General features: G+C 43.0%; 1 protein-coding gene across 6 annotated transcripts in view; it reads left to right on the top strand.

The window, feature by feature from the left end:
* OSMR (oncostatin M receptor) overlaps positions 1 to 21,468 on the top strand; it is a 52,140-nt gene that overhangs the window by 7,950 nt on the left and 22,722 nt on the right. For 3 of the 6 annotated variants that reach the window (XM_083402758.1, XM_083402755.1, XM_083402756.1), the window contains 9 exons: positions 4,722 to 4,764; positions 6,519 to 6,597; positions 7,489 to 7,694; positions 11,528 to 11,687; positions 13,807 to 14,061; positions 14,943 to 15,075; positions 16,285 to 16,433; positions 18,007 to 18,146; positions 20,504 to 20,669. In XM_083402758.1, the coding sequence (XP_083258884.1) occupies positions 6,528 to 6,597; positions 7,489 to 7,694; positions 11,528 to 11,687; positions 13,807 to 14,061; positions 14,943 to 15,075; positions 16,285 to 16,433; positions 18,007 to 18,146; positions 20,504 to 20,669 (1,279 nt within the window). In that variant the 5' untranslated portion in view covers positions 4,722 to 4,764; positions 6,519 to 6,527. The remainder of the gene's footprint in view (positions 1 to 4,721; positions 4,765 to 6,518; positions 6,598 to 7,488; positions 7,695 to 11,527; positions 11,688 to 13,806; positions 14,062 to 14,942; positions 15,076 to 16,284; positions 16,434 to 18,006; positions 18,147 to 20,503; positions 20,670 to 21,468) is intronic. The other 3 variants (XM_083402754.1, XM_083402759.1, XM_083402757.1) reach the window with 1 other exon arrangement.

Below are 21,468 nucleotides of genomic sequence, written 5' to 3'. Positions count from 1 at the left end.
TAATATTTCAAATTCCCCTTGTTAACGGAAAAATCCGAGGGCTCCCTTGGACAAAAACAAAGACACCAACCAGGATAACTTGCAGCAAAACAGCAGCCTGTAGGCTTGGCCTTTATTGAACTGTTGCAACAGGGTGCTCCCCTCACTTGCAGGAGAGAGGAAAGACACAGAAAAAATGGTGTGCAAGGTCTTATAAAGACTTTTGAAATTCCCATCCTGTAGATCAAGCCCACCCCCAGAAACATCATGCATACATCACAGAAAGGAGGGGTTGAGGGAGGAGTTGTGGTGGTAACCTGAGTGTCCTGTCACCTGGCTGGTTCCCCCTTCCCCCCTCCCCATGAGTACTTTCCAGGTGACAGAGGGGAGTTTGCAGTTTCCTGCCCCCAGAGGGAAGAGCTGATTATTGTCCTTTGTTCCAGTCTGTACTGAATCCACTCCCATATGCAAGTTCTTTGTGATCTTGATGGTCTTCTGTCTAGGACCATCAGGGTTGGCATAGCAACTGGGCAGGGCTCCTGTGGATGTGCTGGTATGCTGAAGGGATTATGGGTGCCCTGTATCAAACCTTCCCCATTTTGTAGTCCTTCCTTCATGGAGTAAAATAAAAGTGGAACAGTGAAAATCCGATGTAAGGTTGATTTTCTATGAATTTATAACAGAAGTGTAGCGTATGTAGTGTGTGGGTGTGAGTGTGTGTGAAGTTTGTACAAACTGAATGATTGGCGGGGGGTTTCCTGCTACACCCTATACCCCTGTTCCCCTTCACCCATGTGTGATCTCAATATTTTTTTTTACTTCTTCCGTCTTGTTATAATTTAATCATTGTTCAATTGATTCTTTTATTATTTCCTTGCTTATCCCTGCACGTTTTACACATTATCTATTAATGTTCCAGTTCTAGAACCATATTTTTTCATATATTCCTTCCCTCCCTCCCATCAATTTTGCCATTTCCACAAACTCACAGAGTTTACTTTGCCATTCTAACAATGATGGTATTTTCTCCCCCTTCCTGTTCTTTGCGATCAGTATTCTGGCTGCTGCTGTTGCATAAAGGAATACATTTTTCTTATCTCTGGGAATGTCATTTGATATTAGGCCTAACAAAAAAACCTCTGGCTCTTTGGCAAACGAAATCTTGAATAATTTTTTCAGCTCCTCATATACATCTTTCCAAAATATCCTTACAATTTTACATCCCAACCATGTATGATAAAAGGTTCCCACCTCCCTCTTACATCTCCAGCATAAGTTTGACTGCTTTTTGTAAATCTTAGCCAATTTTTCCGGAGTAAGGTACCAGCGGTAAAACATTTTCATCATATTCTCTTGTATCGTATAACAGGCTGTGAAATTGATATCCACCTTCCACAACCTTTCCCAATTTTCCAATTGGATTGTATGAACAAAATCATTTGCCCACTTTATCATTACTTCTTTGGTTGTTTCATCCTTCAATTCCCACTCTAACAGCAAGTTATAGAGATGGTCTTCTTTTTAGGTTGTATTAATTCACTTTGCAATTTTGACCCTTTTTCTTCTAAGCCTTTCTTTTTATCCTGATTAAATCTATGAACTACTTGGTGGTATTGCAACCAGCTATTGCAGTATCTGCTAATCTCCTCATAGGGTTTTAATCTTATCTCACCCTCTCCTTCCATTAGTAGTTGTTGATACGTGGGCCATACTGTTTCTGTGTTCCTTTTTTTCACTGCTATAACCTCCATGGGTGACACCCACCGCAGTATCTTTGGTTATGGGATGATTATTTGGGATTCTGGTGGAGTAACTTCTGTGCAAAAATGCCTGGGTGGGTCATATGACCACATTAACTTAGACTCCCACCCAGATGTTCTGATTCACACAACCCCTGGTTGTGCGTTGGTAATGTGCATTGCTAGGGAATCAAAGGGATATGTGATACATACCCATGACTAGGGTATGACCAATACATTTTGGCACCTGAGGCAAACCGACAAAATGGTGCCCCTGCATACACCAGGGAAGAAGAGGTGAGTGGCAATATACTGCAGGGAAAAAAAGACCTACATTGGGAACAAGGGAGTGAGTGAAGATCTACAGAGGGGACAGGGGTCATGGTCAAATCAGCCTTAAAGGTAAAGGGACCCCTGACCATTAGGTCCAGTCGTGGCCAACTCTGGGGTTGTGGTGCTCATCTCACTTTACTGGCCAAGGGAGCTGGCATACAGCTTCCAGGTCATGTGGCCAGCGAACCAGAGCAGCGCACGGAAACACTGTTTACCTTCCCGCCGGAGCGGTACCTATTTATCTACTTGCACTTTGACATGCTTTCGAACTGCTAGGTGGGCAGGAGCAGGGACCGAGCAACGGGAGCTCACCCCGTTGTGGGGATTCGAACCGCCAACCTTCTGATCAGGAAGTCCTAGGCTCTGTGGTTTAACCCACAGTGCCACCCGCGTCCCTTACAAATCAGCCTTACCCAACAGTTAATCAAAGGCTGCCGTGGGCTCTGGTACACATTTGTATGTGCTAACTTATATTTATAGATGCCTCTGGGCAAATTAAGCTGGTGGCTGGCTGGACTTTCATCAGCATTGTGCTTTTCATTGTTCTCAGCTGTAAGCAAAGTTTTTAAAAGAGGATGGAAAGGTGCATTGGGGCTTGGGGTTAGCATAAAAGACCTGGGGACTTGGCCCTAATAATGCCCTTGACCAGTAAAATAGACAGAGGCTGACTGTGTACTAATCAAACATGTAGCTGTGTGGTTTTGTAACCCTGCTACATCCCATTTGTTTAAAATGCACGGTTTCATTTTATTGCAACATTTATCGCATTATTGCAAATCAGTGCAGGGGCATAGTAATAAAGGAAGCTGCTTAACTGTTGCAACATCTGTGGAAACATCAAAGTGCTGTAAATATAGAGAGCTATGGTATGCACTGAAAAAATAGTGAATATGTTTGCCAACCTAGCAGTTCAAAAGCACATCAAAGTAGATAAATAGGTACCGCTCCGGCAGGAAGGTAAACGGCGTTTCCGTGGGCTGCTCTGGTTCGCCAGAAGCAGCTTAGTCATGCTGGCCTCATGACCCGGAAGCTGTATTCCGGCTCCCTCAGCCTATAGAGCGAGATGAGCGCCGCAACTCCAGAGTCGTTCGTGACTGGACCTAATGGTCAGGGGTCCCTTTACCTTTATGTTTGCAACTATCACATTTCATCTTAGCTCCCAAGAGCTCAGGGTGCTGCATGCTGGCTTCTCCTAGTTTCAAAAACCTGTTGGGTGGGCTTGAGAGAGAGTGAGCACTATACAGTGGTACCTCGGGTTACATACGCTTCAGGTTACATATGCTTCAGGTTACAGACTCCGCTAACCCAGAAATAGTGCTTCAGGTTAAGAACTTTGCTTCAGGATGAGAACAGAAATCGTGCTCCGGTGGCGCAGCAGCAGCAGGAGGCCCCATTAGCTAAAGTGGTGCTTCAGGTTAAGAACAGTTTCAGGTTAAGTACGGACCTCCGGAATGAATTAAGTACTTAACCCGAGGTACCAATGTACATCTCACCTGAGTGGTAATTTGAAACCAAGTCTGCCTGGTCCTGGTTCTCAAGTCTAGCTCAGGAGTGGGAAAATGGTGGCCCTCTTGACATTTCTGAACTACAACTCGCATCATACCTGACCATTGACCATGCTATTTGGGAGTCCAACTACAACTGGAGGGTGACAGGTTCCCCACCAATGCTCTAACCACTCTACCATACTATACTATACCCTACCATAACATTTTGAATCCATAATCCTGGACACCATCTTCACGTTTTTTATTGTGAGAGCACAGGGACCATTTCAGTTGCCATGACCTTGTGTGATCTCTCACGGTGGTCCCCCCACTCCCCAAAAAGTGCTTTCCCAGGCATGATGCCCCAAAACACATGTTTTGGGGTTGCCATGGGAGATCACAGACCCCGAGAAAACACTTTCCCCATGGTGTGTGTGTGTGTGTGATCACACTGCAAAATCATGTGAGATCACAGCAACCCAAATGGCCCCTGTTCTTTCACGATAAAAAATGAGGTGTCCCAATTTTTCTGGGATGTTTGCCAGGTATTCTGTCCTGTCTTATCATTTCCAGTACAGGCTGATGTTGGCAGATATTTCATTAACTTCCATCAGCACGACCAATTCAGAAGATGGGATGCTGTATCTTAATGTTGAACCTTACTTTGCTGGCTGACCATTCTTACTTGCATCCAATGGGTGATTTATATGCATGTGCTGTTTGACACATCTGGCACTGAAACAAATAGATTTGGCTGCTTCTTCCTTGTCTTTACTGGAATCTATCACACAGCAGCCCATTAAACGTTGAAATCTAGTGGAGCTCCAACATAATCTGCTATGCATTAAGTGCACGCATATGGGTTCGGTGGTTTACTTTTGTTTAAAGGGAAACAAAACATTGCAGAACAAATGCTCTGTATGGGCATTGCATCTTTGTTTCTGCATGGGAACCTTCCTTCCTCCACATTCTCTATGATGACTGATTTTTAGAAAAAGTATTTGGTTAGCTTTTAGAACACTTGACATTCATAAAAACAAGAACAGTCACAGCAAAAACAAAACACTGCTGCATTACTGTGGAGTTATATCAGGGAAATATTTGCCAAATGCCAATTTAGGTCTGCAAACTGTTCTTGTTCTATCTGTGAAAGGAATACTTATATTTTACTGAATTTTTTCAGGGGACAAGAAATTAAAACGGAAAGAAATTTTAAAAAGAAAAAGGTGCGTGAAACTGTGATACAATACGATAATGTGTATATAAGCACAGTCGTACCTCCGCTTACATATCCTTCTGGATATGTAGACTTTGGGATGCGAATGTGGCAAACCCGGAAATATTTTTTCGGGTTTCACCATGTGCGCATGCGCAGAAGCGGTCCTCTGGTTAAGAATTCCTCGGGATGTGGCCAGACCTCCGGAACAGATCCTGTTTCCAACCGGAGGTACCACTGTAATGCTATTATTCCAGCAAGTATACATTTATTTAAAGGTAAAGGGACCCCATACCATTAGGTCCAGTCATGGCCGACTCTGGGGCTGCGGCGCTCATCTCGTTTTATTGGCCAAGGGAGCCGGCGTACAGCTTCCGGGTCATGTGGCCAACATGACTAAGCCACTTCTGGCGAACCAGAGCAGTGCACGGAAATGCCGTTTACCTTCCCGCCGGAGTGGTACCTATTTATCTACTTGCACTTTGATGTGCTTTTGAACTGCTAGGTTGGCAGGAGCAGGGACCGAGCAATGGGAGCTCACCCCGTCGCGTGGATTCGAACCACTGACCTTCTGATCAGCAAATCCTAGGCTCTGTGGTTTAACCCACAGCGCCACCCACGTCCCGATACATTTATTTACAATTTTTACAAATGCATTCCAAGTCGTCATCATATTTATCCATACACAATCTGCGTCTAAAAGCAATCCATTCATAGGCTGCAAGAGTTGTCATATCTTCTATCCAATGATCAAAGGGGGCCAAAAGTATTCTTTTCCCAGTGAATCAATATTGGTCTTTTGGCAGAAGTAAGGGCATGATGAGCCCATCTGTGCTAATGAGCTGTCAAACCCCATTTAACTGGTCAATATACACTTCGTACGCTTTTCTCCCTAAAATGGGGGGCTATACAGTATTCCTGTAAATGCATTTTTATGCTCCTGTTTTTTGAACCAAAACTGTGTTACTAAACCCAGAGAATTCTGCTGCCTAACCAAGAACTGCATTCTGGTCTCTGTGTTAGTGCAGGACACATGAATTAGGTTGGGTTGCAGCTTAGCATAAAGAAGCAGTTTACCACATACAGTAAAGCAGGAAAAAGTTGGTTTTAACCTCAATTTAAAAAGAATGCACAACTAGATAAATACCACATTTTTATTTTTTTTAAGGCAGTATCAGATAATTTTATTCAGTGACTTTTATAGATAGAAAGTCCTGCTTGTTGGCATCCTTGGAGTTATATTATTATACATTCTGCATGGATGATAGTGAACTAAGGTTTCTCAACATGGCCGCTTCATTCTGTAATAATTTTTTATTAGTTTTCAATTACAGTTGTGCCACTGGCGTGATCCAGCAATTGAGTCCTGTGCTCACAGTGGCCAGAGACTCCTTCAACAACTCCCTAGCAACAGATATTCTGGCTCCTAATTGAAAACTGTCTGAGGGGAAAGTCTCTTTCGGGGAGGCTTGACTGAGCAAATCAATTGCAGCGCTGCCCTGGTAAGGTGTGGCATTGCACCATATGATTGACAGGTGACATCACTTGATTGGTGGGTGCGCCTGGCTTAAAATAAAAATGGCCAAGCCAGTTTGGATCTCTGGAGGGTCAAGATTAGCCCAGGGACTACCCTATTTCTGTCCAAGAGTATCAGACAGTGGTTCAGATCATTTTATTACATTGTTTGAAAATTAATTTGGGGTTGTTGAATGTGATTCCAAACAGAGGATTTACCCAAAGAAATGTATTGCTTGTTTTTTTCAGGTATAACCAATGGAGCATTTGGTGCTTCGTACGGTAGTTCTCTATGTACTATTGCATTCTGGCCTTTTTGAAAATCAAGGTATGTATATGTATGCTTGGTTCCTTGAAAAGAAATAGTACATATATAGCAAGGCAACTATGTGTGTTTGAATGTGTGTACCAACTGGGATTGGTAATTCCCTGCTTTTAAAAAGAAAACTGGTACTACTTACTTACGTGTATGTAGCAAAGTACAGTGGTACCTCGGTTTAAGAACAGTCCGGTTTAACAACAATTTGGTTTACAAACTCCGCAAAAACGGAAATAGTGTCCTGGTTTGAGAACTTTACCTCTGTCTAAGAAAGGAAGCTGATCGGTGGAAGGGCACCGGTGGCGGGAGGCCTCATTAGGGAAAGTGCGCCTTGGTTTAAGAAAGGCTTCGGTTTAAGAATGGACTTCCGGAATGGATTAAGTACGTAAACGGAGGTACCACTGTATTCAATGGAGCACACTTCTGAGCAGACAAGTAAATAATTGCACTGTAAAGCATATTTTCAGGCCAAATGAGGAACATTTTCTAGGTATCTGTTTCCTTAAGTGCAGGGATTTTTAGTTATTTTACACAAAGCAGAAGTACCAGGTTACAGTGGTACCTTGGGTTAAGTACTTAATTCGTTCCGGAGGTCCATTCTTAACCTGAAACTGTTCTTAACCTGAAGCACCACTTTAGCTAATGGGGCCTCCTGCTGCCACCACACCGCCAGAGCACCATTTCTGTTCTCATCCTGAAGCAAAGTTCTTAACCCAAGGCACTATTTCTGGGTTAGCGGAGTCTGTAACCTAAAGCGTATTTAACCTGAAGCGTATGTAACCCGAGGTACCACTGTATATGCTACACCACCGTTGATGGAACTATTCTTGGGTAAATGTTACCCTAAAGATTGTTCAGCAGATCCTGAAGTGTCAGTGAGTCTTTTCTTTTCTCCCTTAGATCGTAATCTGTTTCAACCTAGAAACCTTGAGATTTCCATGAACATTCGTCTTCAGCAGCTATCAGTGAAATGGGATGTTGGCGATGATTCTGAAGCATACTACTCTGAAACAGATCTTGTTTTTAATATCCAAGTCAATCGAACCGAAGAGAAGATTATTGACTTCCCAACTTTTCGTGAAATTCCCAGACCCTGGCCTTTCCAGGTATAGGTGGGAAAGGCCTAGAACTTTTGCCTGTCAATGTAGTTAATACTGAGCTAGATGGATCAATGGTCTGGCTCAGTTTTAGATGGCTTCCTATGTAAACCAGATAAGCCACATACATATGTGTTCTCTTCTATGCCTGTTATTCAAAATATACTTACCAGGCTGCATTAGAAAAAGCAAAACATTTGAATATAGGCTGGGGAAAGTTATTGTTCTATGTTGAGTTGAAACCCAGGATTCTTAATCCCAGCCACAATACTTAGCCAGTTCCTTAAAAGGTAAAGGTAAAGGTACCCCTGCCTGTACGGGCCACTCTTGCCAGACTCTAGGGTTGTGCGTTCATCTCACTCTATAGGCCGGGAGCCAGCGCTGTCCGGAGACACTTCTGGGTCACATGGCCAGCATGACAAGCTGCATCTGGCGAGCCAGCGCAGCACACGGAACGCTGTTTACCTTCCCGCTAGTAAGCGGTCCCTATTTATCTACTTGCACCCAAGGGTGCTTTCGAACTGCTAGGTTGGCAGGCGCTGGGACCGAGCGACCCGGGACGCGGGTGGCGCTGTGGGTTAAAGCCTCAGCGCCTAGGACTTGCTGATCGAAAGGTCGGCGGTTCGAATCCCCGCGGCAGGGTGCGCTCCCGTCACTCGGTCCCAGCGCCTGCCAGCCAGTTCCTTAAACTGCTGTAAATACCCAGAATTGTAATTGCAAAAGGGCTGAATCATAGAATTAAATACAGTAGCACCTTGGCTTACGTTAACCTTGGGCAAACCCGGAAGTGTTTCACCACGCCTGCATGCGCAGAAGCAGTCTACCGCTTCTCCTCCGGTTGCGAAAACCTCGGATTCCGGCCGGACCTCTGGAACAGTTCCTGTTCGCAATCGGAGGTACCACTGTAGTATCTTTTCTCTAGTCTTATTGTCTGGAATATGGAGGCATATTTATGAAAGAATTGTCTTCCTCATTTGCTCTTGAGGAACAACAAAGCTTTCACATTCAGGCAATGGCTGATTAATGCACGTCCAAAAGATGTGCAATCACCCACATGTGCATTGCACTGAACCCAGAAGTGACCCGGAAATGTCAATCAACACAGCATGAAAAGGGTGTAATGGGGGGAGGAGTGTCATGGGGCAGGGAGCACTTCCACAAGCAGGGGTCAGGAACAGAACCCCAATGCGAAATTGCTATCAGCTGTGTACATTTTTTAAAAAACAAACAAACAAAACCCAGGTCTGTAGGGCATTGTAATTTCTCCTTGGGTTTTGTTAGCACATAATCAAGCATGGGCTGTAAGTTTTGTGAATAAAGTTGTTTAAAATACCGTATTTTTCGCTCTATAAGATGCACCAGACCACAAGAAGCACCTAGTTTTTGGAAGACGAAAACAAGAAAATATATATTCTGAATCTCAGAAGCCAGAACAGCAAGAGGGATCGCTGCGCAGCGAAAGCAGCGATCCCTCTTGCTGTTCTGGCTTCTGGGATAGCTGTGCAGCCTGCATTCACTCCATAAGACGCACACACATTCCCCCTTACTTTTTAGGAGGGGAAAAGTGAGTCTTATAGAGCAAAAAATACGGTAATCAAAATAATTCAGTATTTAAGCTAATGGTTAGTCCATTTAAAAGTAGACCCAGTGTTCCATAGTCCAGCAATAAATGGAATGCTGAGGTGTCAAGCAAATCTAGTAGATTTTGTTACAGAAAGTTAAGGTATATTGAATACACTTAACAAACACTTCAAGCTATCATTTAATCTGACAAAGTAGAAAGTATTATCTGCCTAACCTATCTAACTGAAAACAAGTGGAACATAAGAGATAAGTTGTGTGGGTGGGTGGGTGTGACTAGATCTTTGACCGAGTTGCTAAACCGAGCTGATATTAGTGGAGCTAGCTTTCAACGTATTGGTCTTACGTAAGTTGTATTGAATGTCCAAAATTAGCGACTGCCTCAACTCGTACGTGAACGTTGCCAATTCCCAAGCACATTTTGCAAAAGTCAGAAAACTGAAAAGGCACCAGTGGTGTATGTTGACAGTCACCCTGCATTCACTTGGAAGTCTGGAAACGATTCAGGCTTATTCGTTTAGTCCGTGATCCAGTGTTATCTTTCACCAAAAGTGACTAACCAAGAAAAGCAAGGAAGCTCACTGAGTGACCTTGGGCCAGTCACTGCCTCTCAGCCTAATCTACCTCACAGGGTTGTTGTGGGAATTAAATGGGGCGGGGGGAGAAGACACGCTGAGCTCCATGGCGGCCAAAGGTGGGATATAAATTCAACAAATAAATAAATAAACTAGAAAGTCTTTCCGGATTGTTGTAGGGAGACCTGTTGAATAGTGTGGTCTGTGTCACATGGGGCTGCAGTGAGAGAGGGAGGAGTTGCCTGGAATTGAGCAGAGGATTCTTAAGCCAATGTTTAAGTTCAGTAGACAGCCCCTCTCCCGGCACTGCAACCTCATGCAACACAGCCCAAAATGTTGCGGTAGGTCTCCCTGATCTCTTGGAGGGATGAGGCGCAGTGGCTTCTGCACATAGCTGTCAACCGTCCCTTATTTGACGGGAAACTCCCTTATCCCAGCGCCGTGTCCTGCTGCTGTCCCGGATTGATGATATCCCGTACATTTCCCGGGTTTCAAAGGAAGCAGCTCCTTTCCCTCCGTCCCTGCTGGCCAGGGAGGAGGGAGGCTCCAACTGTGTTGCTTGGCTGCATTGCTCACCCAATAAGGACTCTAGGAACGACTGGGGGGTGGAGCTTGCATGCCTTGTGCCGATCAAATTGGCCGCGTTGCCTTTGCTCAGCGCTTCCCAGCGGAGAGGTGATGGTGGTTTTCCTTGCTGCATCTACTTTGCCGGGTTGCTGCGCTGTGGGAACCACTACTTGAGGCTTCGTTTGGCTGCTGGCTGGGCTTTCTGCCTTTGGCTCGGAGGGGCTCAGAAGTTGACCATACCCTTGTTCAGAAAATCCCTTATTTTGGCTGCTGATCCCTTATTTTCGAGGCTGCTGGTCCTTGTTTTCAAATCTGTAAGTTGACAGCTATGCTTCTGCAGAGGACGAGGAGGAAGAATATGGAATAAGGAAAGATCTGTTGTGCGAGCTTGAGTTCTGCTCATGCAACATTGGAAACAGCCCTTTGATTATTATTTTTAGAACGGTCATTCCTCCACATATACAGATGCCTGCACATTTCATAAGCTAAAGGGTATAATCTATAGAATTCTAGAGTTGGAAGGGACCATGAGGATCATCTAGTCCACGGTGGTCCAACTCATGGTTCAAGGGCCACACACAGCCCTCAATATCTTTTGGGCAGCTCTTGGCAACATTTGATGTCCCCCCACAGGTAGATGAGGCACTGGGTTTGGGGAAGGCGGTGTGAGGGTTCTGACAGGGTCCTAGAGTGCTCCGGCATCTTAGTTAGTGCCTAGTTAGTGCTTTCCCAGCTTTGGGAAGGAGGTGGGAGGACTCTAGGACAATGCCAGAGCCTTGCACCTCCTTTCCAATCTCTTTGGGAAGGCAGCGCAAGGGCTGGGGGCTGGAGTGGGCTTTAAATATTGGCCTCGCTGCCTCCCCTCTTGTGCAGCCATGTATTGTCCAGCCTGTGGGTTCTGTGTCAAAGTACTCTTTGCAGACCCATTTGGTCTGAAAGGTTGGCCTGTCCTGATCTAGTCCAACCCCCTTCAGTGCAGGAATCTTGCACCCAACATGGGGCTCGAACCCACAACCATGAGATTAAGAGTCTCATGCTCTACTGATAGAGTTGTCCCTAATTATTCAACTAAGATATATATTGCCTCGCTGTTTTCTTTTTCAATTGCCTGCTTTTTAGGAGAATTATACGACCACTGTCAGTAAATCAAATAGACATCTGCAATGGAACTGGACTTCCGAAATACCCTTGGAGTGTGCAGCTCATGCAGTAAGGATCAGGAGCATGGTGAGGTTTTCTGAAGTTTGGAGCAACTGGAGCCCATGGAAGATAGCAGATGGTGAGCAAACATTGTCACCTTTAAGTATGAAAGAGCAAAATGCCCATTGGGGGAACTGTAATATCACTGTTGAATGCAAGGAAAGAGAGCCTATAGCCTGGCCGATAGCCAGGGCATTTTTGAAAGCAGTTGCTCCAAATATAAGGCATGCTTATTTACACATTTACACACACGTTTTGTTGAAGAACAGCGTTACAGAATCTGAGGAAGCATGATTTTTGAAAGATTTTGGAAGAATTTTGAAAGAATTTTGTGCTTCATTTTTCATGTCCTTTTGGGAAGTGTTGATGTGTTCGATTTGCATTAAGAGCAAACAGAACCTATCTTATCTGCTTGCTCTCTTCCTTGCTTGCTTGATGATTTAATTTCTGTACTGCTCAATATACTGCAAATATCTCTAAGCGGTGTACAGAAAACTGAAGCAACAACAGCTTAAATGCAAAAATTACATACAGTTGCATGTAAAAATGTTACATTAGTACAAAGTTACAGACAAACACACACACATATATAATCCATATCAATCCATTTTCCTTCTGACACTGCTTCCATCCCTAGGACTAATCAGAGTCATTTCAAAATGTAGCTTTGGGATGAAAATACTCTATTTTTATAGAAACAGCAAAACCACAATGGCTCACAAATCCTGCCTCATCATTCTGTGTTCCCCTTTAAATTGAACAAAGATTTCGTTACCACATGCACTTTCTATTCATGGGATCAGTGGGTGTTTCTTCACAAAATACTTAGAAAAATAATTAAGTAGCAGGAAATACAGGAAATTGCAGACAGCTCAACTTATGCCAACTTTCACTCTTCTTTCAAAAACATCATCAAAACCCTCGTTTTCCATGACGCCTTTGACACAACTCCCTAATTCCAAAACAGCATGCCTAAGTTAGTATAACTAAAATGCATATATATTCTTCCTCTGCTTTCTTTTGGCTCCACATCCCTCCACTGCCTCCACAACACTAACGATAAAGTGGGAAACCCCCTGAGGCTTAGAATTAACCTATTGTGTACAGTGTAGAGTACCAAGGCACTATTTAAATAACTATAGTGCACATGGCAACACGTTATTGCCTTTATTTCTTTATTTTTTCCATTTATGAGTTGCTTTGCATAAGATATCTCAAAGCAATCTAAGAATGAAAACATCAACAACCAAAACAACCGTTGCAGAAATTTCATATGTAAAGCTATTAAAGCCATTACGTCATTGGCATCCGTCTGTCTAGAGAGAATGGAGTACACATCTGGAGGTGAAATGAAACTGAATGTGACCTCCCCATGTGCAAGCCTAGGCAGTGAGCATAGAGGTCCTGGGTTGCCCAGACAATGAACCCCCTCTCAGCCTCACTAATGTGGTCCAAAGGAAAGCAGAGCAATACATTTGGCACCAGCTTGGCTGCAGGAGTTGCCAGAAGGAGGTGTACAAGACACCATCCAACTGTCTTAGGGGCTCCACTCCCGATTGGTGTAGGAGAGGTCACTTTGATGCTACTAATGCAAGCAAAACAATGCAGGAGGCAGCAGTTACGAGTTTCTTGTCCCTGCAGCCACAGCAGGCGCCGTGATTCCCCAGTGGTTTTACTTCACCCCCAGAGGCGCACTCCATTGTCTCCTGAGACAGACGGATGCTAATAACAACATGGGAGCAATCTCTTCTCCCCAACTCCCCAATAGATATCAAGGAAACTTCTGAGACAACTTTTGAGATGAAACAATAACTTCCAGATGGTTTGTTGTTTGGTTTGTTACCGCAAAAAGTTCAGAGCCATGTAGAACTTTTAGGACTGCCCTATGTACTTAACAGTGTGATCTTTCATAGAAAAAAAGCCTTTGAGGTGGTGATGAAGTCACACACACAAATGTACAGTGAGTTCTAGTTACAATGAATGAAACGTAATCCTATAATACTTCTTCAGAAGTAAGCCTCATTGTGTTCATTCTGTGGTAGGAATTGTTGCCCTGGAAACTATTTTTTTTTATTTTTAAATTAAAACTCTTAATTTATGGAGTGGGGCTGGAATGCCACAAAGGGTGCCTGTTTCATTGTCACAATTATATGTACAAGCAAATCTCTCCCCCCCCCCCCCCCCGTTTCTTTGTTCAGGGATGGATGTCGTAAACATTCGCTGGCATTTCTTATGGCCAGAGGGTAATAAGTTCGTTGAAATGGGTTCTGACGTCAAGTATTGCTGCATTGGGGCGGAAAACAAGAGTGTACCGAATTTTTATTTTGGTGATAAGCAGATGAACATTGGACTGCAACGAAGAGTATTAGTTACTTTGAAAAATGTTACCCATTCCAAGAGACTTGGCTACACTATCCAGTGTGATTCTGAAAGTGCATCTCTCTTTGTGACCAGTAAGCAGAAAATATTTGGTGTTTCCATTGCGGGAGGGGATTGTGTCCATCTGAGCAGCTTTTTATACTTCCTGGCCAGGTTCATGAAATTTTGTAACAGGAATATCTGAAGAGGAGCTCATGTCCTAAAGCAGGGGTGAATAACCTTCTTTCCTCCTGACCAGAGCTTCTCTTTATCCTCTGAGCAAGAGGCCTTATCACAGTTCAAGGGCACATTCTATCTGATAAGAGAACTTGAGGAGGACCACGGATGTGCCTGGTCTGGGGAGAGTCCTGTGGGCCAGATGAAGACCAGGGGGAGAGACATTTGATGTTCCTCACCCTCTTTCCAAAGGACTGCCTCCTTCTGTTCTTCCCACACCCCAAGATATGGAGAGGCCCTTCTCCATATCCTGATACGTGTGGATGGGTGCTAGGTTAAGTTGGGAAGAATGAGAGAGTTGTTTATGTAGTCATACCTCAGTTTGTGCCCCATGTCTTGTTAAGTTCCTACATCTGGTGATGAGTTTTGTTCACACGTGCTTTTTAATTCCCCATGTTTTTTGGGCCTGAATTGGGTGTTTTAATAATTTGCCATGCAGTTTTCAGCCTTAAAAAGACTGCTGATGATTGTTCTGTTCTTTGGACATTATCAACCACCTTGAGTGAAAGTTTGCAAAGTAGAAAGATATGGTATAAATTATCCTAGTAAATGAATATCCTGAAAGTCACCATGACATGTCAAAGGTGGCAAAAATATCAGATCAGATTGATTTGATTTGCAAAATTGGCAGTCAGTTGATGGTGTGCTCACAGCTGACCCTAAGAGTAATTATTTTCAAAGGTGGTTGAAAGAATGAAATGAAAGAGAAAAACATTATAATCCAGCCTTGTTTCAACAGACCAGCCTGATAAACCCAAAGACCTAGCCTGCAAAACAGAAGACATGATTAACTTAGAGTGTACCTGGCACCCTGGTGCTAAAAATATGGATGCTGAGTTGCTATGTCCAGCAAGCTTCACCTTGTCTGATGGGTAAGTGTTCTGAAACCCTGATCCTGACAGGAGAGATCTTTAGGAAGTGAGAACAGTTATGCCAGCCATCATAGTATACCTTTTTTTGAGCAAATGAGTTGATGACAAAATGAATTACAGGGACAGAAAGTGTCCTGGGAGATGACCAGAGGGTTGGATCAAATGGATTATTTGCATACAGGACTTAGGTAGAGGAAACACTTTACCTTTGTGCCATAGGGGTGGAGGGGCTAATAATAATAATAATAATAATAATAATAATAATTAAACCAACTTTTATTTATATCCCACCCTCCCCAGCCGAAGTCAGGCTCAGGGCGGCTAACATCAAATATATAACATTAGTATAAAATCAAACAATAATTAAATTACCTCCTAAAAACAGGTCAAAATCAAATTAAAGTCTAATTAGATGGCTTTCCGCAGGGTTAGGGTTGGGAACAGTAAGTGCTGATCAGTAAGTGCTATAGCCCTCCAGATGATGTTAAGATACCATTCCCATCATCCCTGAGAGCCCTGACTAATGGTCATGCTGGCTGCGTCTTAAAGGACATGGTTCAGAAGGAATCCTAGTTAGTGCTAACTAGGAATTTGTAGCGGAGGTGGTAGGGTGTGTCATTTTAGGGGGTGAAATTTTTGCAAACTTCTTAAGTGAGGGGACTTTAAAATATGTTTTTGAGGGTGAGGAATTCAACTCTGCTATTCTTTTTGTGATTGGACAACATTTAGCTTGGTAAGTCTACGTTCGAAGAAGAAGCACATAAACTGCTTTCGAAAAACCAAAGAATTTTAATTTTACCTTCTGAAAATGTCAAGTAATGCTTAATAATAATAATAATAATAATAATAATAATAATAATAAACTGCAAGTACTTGGCAATCATTTTTAATGATTTCTATGCATTTTTACAAACATTTTACTTACCAAGCAAAACTAAATTATATTAATTCAACTAAAATATATTTTGAAATCTCAAGTAAGTTACAACATTTTAGCTCCCCTCATTTTTGGAATTTGAAAGTTGAAAAATTCAACATGCCCTACTGGAGGTGGTGTGGGTGGTGGGTGGGAGAAACGTATGCATTTTTTTAAACCTTGATTTCCACTTCTATTATGGTCCAAATATTCTCTAATATTCTATTTCTGATGGAAGAACAATAAACTCTCTTTTCTTCCCCTCCGAAACGTCAATCACCATTTCTTGAAAGTTCTTCCAATGAAACGTATTGTAGCTCGACCTCTTCCCCATTCTGTTCATTCAAGATTGGCAAGCAAACCATATACAATTTAATACTGACATCCAGAAATTGCATTGGAGAGAAACTTACCAATATTACGGTTGATGTAGCCCACAGAGGTAAGAGTTTATTTCCTCTATCAGTGTTACACTTTACCTACTACCACCATCTGAAAATAAAGAATAGGCTCCTGCATATTGCAGCTGGGCCAAAACATTAAACAAAATTCAAGCTACAACTTGACATCCCCAAGTGGGTAAAACAAACTCTTAGGTGATCCAGTTCTTTTGCACAAAGAGAATTCTGGGCAAGCTGAAATTCCAGATTGGTAAATCTCAGCAAATATCTCCATTTTACCCTGTTCTGTTTGCTCCCAAGAGGATGATACTCCTTACTGCTACCAATGGAAGCAGAAGAAGTAGGAACACAGAAAGCTGTCTTCTATCAAGCACCAAGTCCATCTAGTTCAATATTGTCTATTCTGAAGAGCACTGGGGTTTCAGAAGGGCTACGATTTGTACAGTGGTACCTCGGGTTACATACGCTTCAGGTTACATACGCTTCAGGTTACATACGCTTCAGGTTACAGACTCCGCTAACCCAGAAATAGTGCTTCAGGGTAAGAACTTTACTTCAGGATGAGAACAGAAATTGTGCTCCGGTGGTGCGGCGGCAGCAGGAGACCCCATTAGCTAAAGTGGTGCTTCAGGTTAAGTTTCAGGTTAAGTACGGACCTCCGGGACGAATTAAGTACTTAACCCGAGGTACCACTGTATACTGCTCCATATTTCAAAGAAATATTGGAGCAGCTTACAACATTGTACAAATATCACAAGTAGCTAACACAAAAAAGCTGTTGTAACAGCACAGAACAATTTGATAAGCTATCCTTCTGAAAACAGTAACATAATACTAAAACAATTAACATATAGGGACTATAATGGCTACAAGCAGAACCAAAATACAACTGAGACAAGCAGACCTACCCACCAAGTATCTACTAGCATATATTTATTTATACGTTGCTTTTTCTGGGGGGATAAAGGTAAAGGGACCCCTTTATTGGCTGAGGGAGCCAGCGTTTGTCTGCAGACAGCTTCCGGGTTATGTGGCCAGCATGACCAAGCTGCTTCTGGTGAACCAGAGCAGCACACGGAAACGCCGTTTACCTTCCCGCCGGAGCGGTACCTATTTATCTACTTGCACTTTGATGTGCTTTCAAACTGCTAGGTTGGCAGGAGCAGGGACCGAGCAATGGGAGCTCACTCCGTCGCGGGGATTTGAACCGCCGACCTTCGGATCAGCAAGTCCTAGGCTCTGTGGTTTAACCCACAGCGCCACCCATGTCCCTGGGGGATACATACCCCTAAACATTTTGTGAATCTCAGTTTGGCTTCATTGAGGGGCAGTATTTCAATGTGAGTTGGAAAATGAGAGTACCCCTAAACATTTTTTTTAGAAAAAGGCACTGTATTTATAAATAGCAGCAGTAGAACTCTCACTTCCTCTTATCTGAATTTATGTTCCAAGACAGATTACAAACTGCAGCAGAGGCATCTCCAGTTTTTATCATGGTATTCTATGAAACTATCCTGAAATAATTCAGAGTTATTATTGCACATTTTTTACTGTCCAAATTCACTGAATTGCTCTTTCAGAAGTGTCCATTTTTCTTTCTCCCTTTCAAACTAGTTCATCCTGCAGCCCCCTACAAACTCCTTGCAGGTTATACAAACGCTACTGCCATCCAGTTACAATGGCAGATAAATGAAATAAGCGAAGCCCTGCCGCTGTTATGTGAAATTCATGGTGCTTCTCGTGATGGGGAACAGGTAAGAAGCAAACATGATTAGCACAAAGAAATGTGTGGTAGTCTTTTTCAGATTCATAACATCTGTGGCTTTCCTGTTATTGCTCAACCTATCGTGATGGCGGAGAGCTTAGAAAACCCTAGACGGCAATCTTTTGCATGGTTGTTTTAAGAAGTATGGAAACTAGTGCTAAAGTTAAAGCTTACTTACAAAATGTACACTTTTAAAAAAAGGTTCAGAGGCATACAAATTTTATGAAACCTGGTGTTGTTTTATTGTACATGGTTGTAAAAAAAGAAAATAACTTAAGTCCCCTGTCCACACATAAGCAGCTGTGGTTGGGAAAGCAAGAATTTGTAACACTGTATTCGTCAAGGTCCTACTCCCATCCATTTTACAGACTTGTTTTGGTTTTCTTTCTTTATATTTGTTATGCTTTAAATTTAACATTAACAGTGTTATGGTTCTTGCTGTATTCTGTGTGAAAATTCAATAAATGCAATGGTTGTTTTTTTAAAAAAAGAATAGCCAGATTAGTCTGCAAAAGCAAAGTATTATTTTTTTTAATGTGGCACAAAACTTTCAGCTCCTGAAGGAATCCCTGTGTGTCAAGATGTTATTCCACAGAACTGTGGCATATAGTGCATTCCTGCGAATGCTTACAAAGGAAAACACTTGTTCCCAAGTTTTTGGGAAGCCATGGTTTATGGCTTACAGCAAATGAGTTATTGTGCCACTTCTCCCCTGAACCAACAGGGGAGATTTCGCTTCTTTTCTTTAAAATATAAAGCAGTATAGAAACAAAATAAAATCACAGCTTTGTAGAGTTGGAAGGAACACCAAGCGTCATCTAATCAGTGCAGGAATCTCAACTAAAGCACCCATGATAGCCCATGAAATTTGATTTGCTGTCACTTCCAAATGTGCGATTGAGACTTGTTTCCCTTGAAACAAACCACAACCTGATGCCTAGCTATGTTATTGGCTTCCTGGTTGTTTGTTTCTCCTGAACTAGCCACAGTGGTCCTGCATTCACACAACAAGCCACAGTGGAGGGGGGGGGGTTGCTTGCGTTAGAGGTGAAGTGGGGGTCATCTGCTTGTTCATTGTAAGCCGTAAACTGTGGCTTACTGTGATCAGTGGTGTGACGGATGCCCATTGTGATCAGTAGGACAGAAATAGGTGGAGCCACAGTCAATGTCAAGCAAAGCCAACTACCGTATTTTTCGCTCTATAAGACGCACCAGACCACAAGACGCACCTAGTTTTTGGAGGAGGAAAACAAGAAAAAAAAATTCTGAATCTCAGAAGCCAGAACAGCAAGAGGGATCGCTGCGCAGTGAAAGCTGGGATAGCTGTGCAGCCTGAATTCGCTCCATAAGACGCACACACATTTCCCCTTACTTTTTAGGAGGGAAAAAGTGAGTCTTATAGAGCAAAAAATACGGTAATTCTAGTTCTGCTTCCATCCTCCTCCCAACTTAGTTCCTCAATGCCAACGCTGAGCCTAAGGAAGAAGGAGCTGATAGCCAGGACTGGGTGCAAAAAAGAAGTCAGGCAGGTGTGGGCTGCCTGAGGACAGAGTGAGGTTGGTGGAGCAGTGCCTCATTTGCCCCAGTGGACCAGCCAACGCTGATTATGATGTGTGAATGAGACTACTATATTGAGCTGGGCTGGCTTCCATGTAATCATGGATGTGTTTGTAGCATTCATTGTTAAAGCTGTGAGCACAAAAAGTTGGTACTTTCAACCAAAGCAAATAAGCACGCATCGTAACAAGTCTTCTATACCTTTAAAGACCCTGTGAAATATATAGATTGAACACCAACAGCACAGCCATGTTCTAAACAAAGGTCCCACCCATAGCCAGGGCTAGCTTAGGACTCCTTGCTGACCAGTGTTGGAGTGTGTGGTCTAACATGAAAGTCCTGGTTGAAACTTGATTCCTTTTGATATAGCCCAGCTCTGCATCTTATTAGTTTCTAATGTGGATGGATGTATTGCATAACACGTTATTTTAAATGCATCAAAAGGTTTTTAACAATAGAAAGCTGTAAGTAAAGGGTAAAGGGACCCCTGACCATTAGGTCCAGTCGTGACTGACTCTGGGGTTGCAGCGCTCATCTCACTTTATTGGCCGAGGGAGCAGGCGTACCAGAGGAGCTCACAGAAACACCGTTTACCTTCCCGTGGGAGTGGTACCTATTTATCTACTTGCACTTTGACATGCTTTCGAACTGCTAGGTTGGCAGGAGCAGGGACCGAGCAACAGGAGCTCACCCATCGCGGGGATTCGAACCGCCGACCTTCTGATCGGCAAGTCCTAGGCTCTGTGGTTTAGTTTGACCCTAAACATGTTTAATGTTCATGTTTTGCAGAAAATCATTACAGTGCAGTACAGTAAAGATTCACACCCCCAAATTATCCTGGATGGGTTGCAGCCATCTACAAACTACACGTTAAAAGTACGCTGTGGTGCGGCTAGACATTTTTGGAAATGGAGCAAATGGAGCGAAAGTAAAACTATCCCAACAAATGAAACTGGTAAGGATTTCATGTTGTGGGGAAGAAGTTTGGGGTGACCAGGTTTATAATCCTCTTCTGCAGGATGCTGTTTGCCCACATTTTACAAAAATTGTGTGGAAATGATCAAAAGGGCACTTTTCCACTTTTTTAATGTGCAGAATGAAAAATGGCAAAAGAATAAAAAGTGTATGGAGTAGATGACCCACTCCTCCCCAATCTCCCCCTCTCCTTCTTCCTGTAATGGGCATTGGGAAGAAGATACAGTAAATTTATTTAATCTTCTACAGACCCACTTGTGTGGGTTAACTAGCAAAGGAAAATAATGGCTGGTACCTGTTTTAAAACCATGGAGGCTAGCACATAAAGAGCCCTAGTAGCAGAGCTTAAATCCTATCGTTAGGCAGATTAAAGAAGCATAGGAATAGGTCATTTAACCTTCTTTTAATAATGTGTTCAGCTGCATGAATCTGTTTTGCAGTGAAACAAGCCACACACTGAAGTAAGTTTAAAATATACTTATAGTCATGCATTGCCTTAAGCAGCCACAATAAGCAAATGCAGGCATGAACATTATTGGATAGAAATATGGAGAGAGAGAGAGAGAGAGAGAGAGAGAGAGAGAGAGAGAGAGAACAGGAAGCAAGCCTTACTTCCTCCCTTCTAGGAGAAGAGGGGATGTGACATCACCGAGCCTACTCTAGCAAATTAGAGCTCTGTGATCCTTAACTCCTTCACATACTAACTAGCAATGTTAGATTTGACTGCAAATCATCCACATGGACCTCATAATGCAGCAGTGGCAGCAAGGTTTTTGCTC

The sequence above is a fragment of the Podarcis tiliguerta genome, assembly GCF_965153285.1.
Source record: "Podarcis tiliguerta genome assembly, chromosome: 11".
In the NCBI taxonomy this organism is placed as follows: Eukaryota; Metazoa; Chordata; class Lepidosauria; order Squamata; family Lacertidae; genus Podarcis; species Podarcis tiliguerta.
The sequence above is the reverse complement of the archived record's forward strand: the minus strand, read 5'-3'. Positions and strand labels throughout refer to the sequence as shown.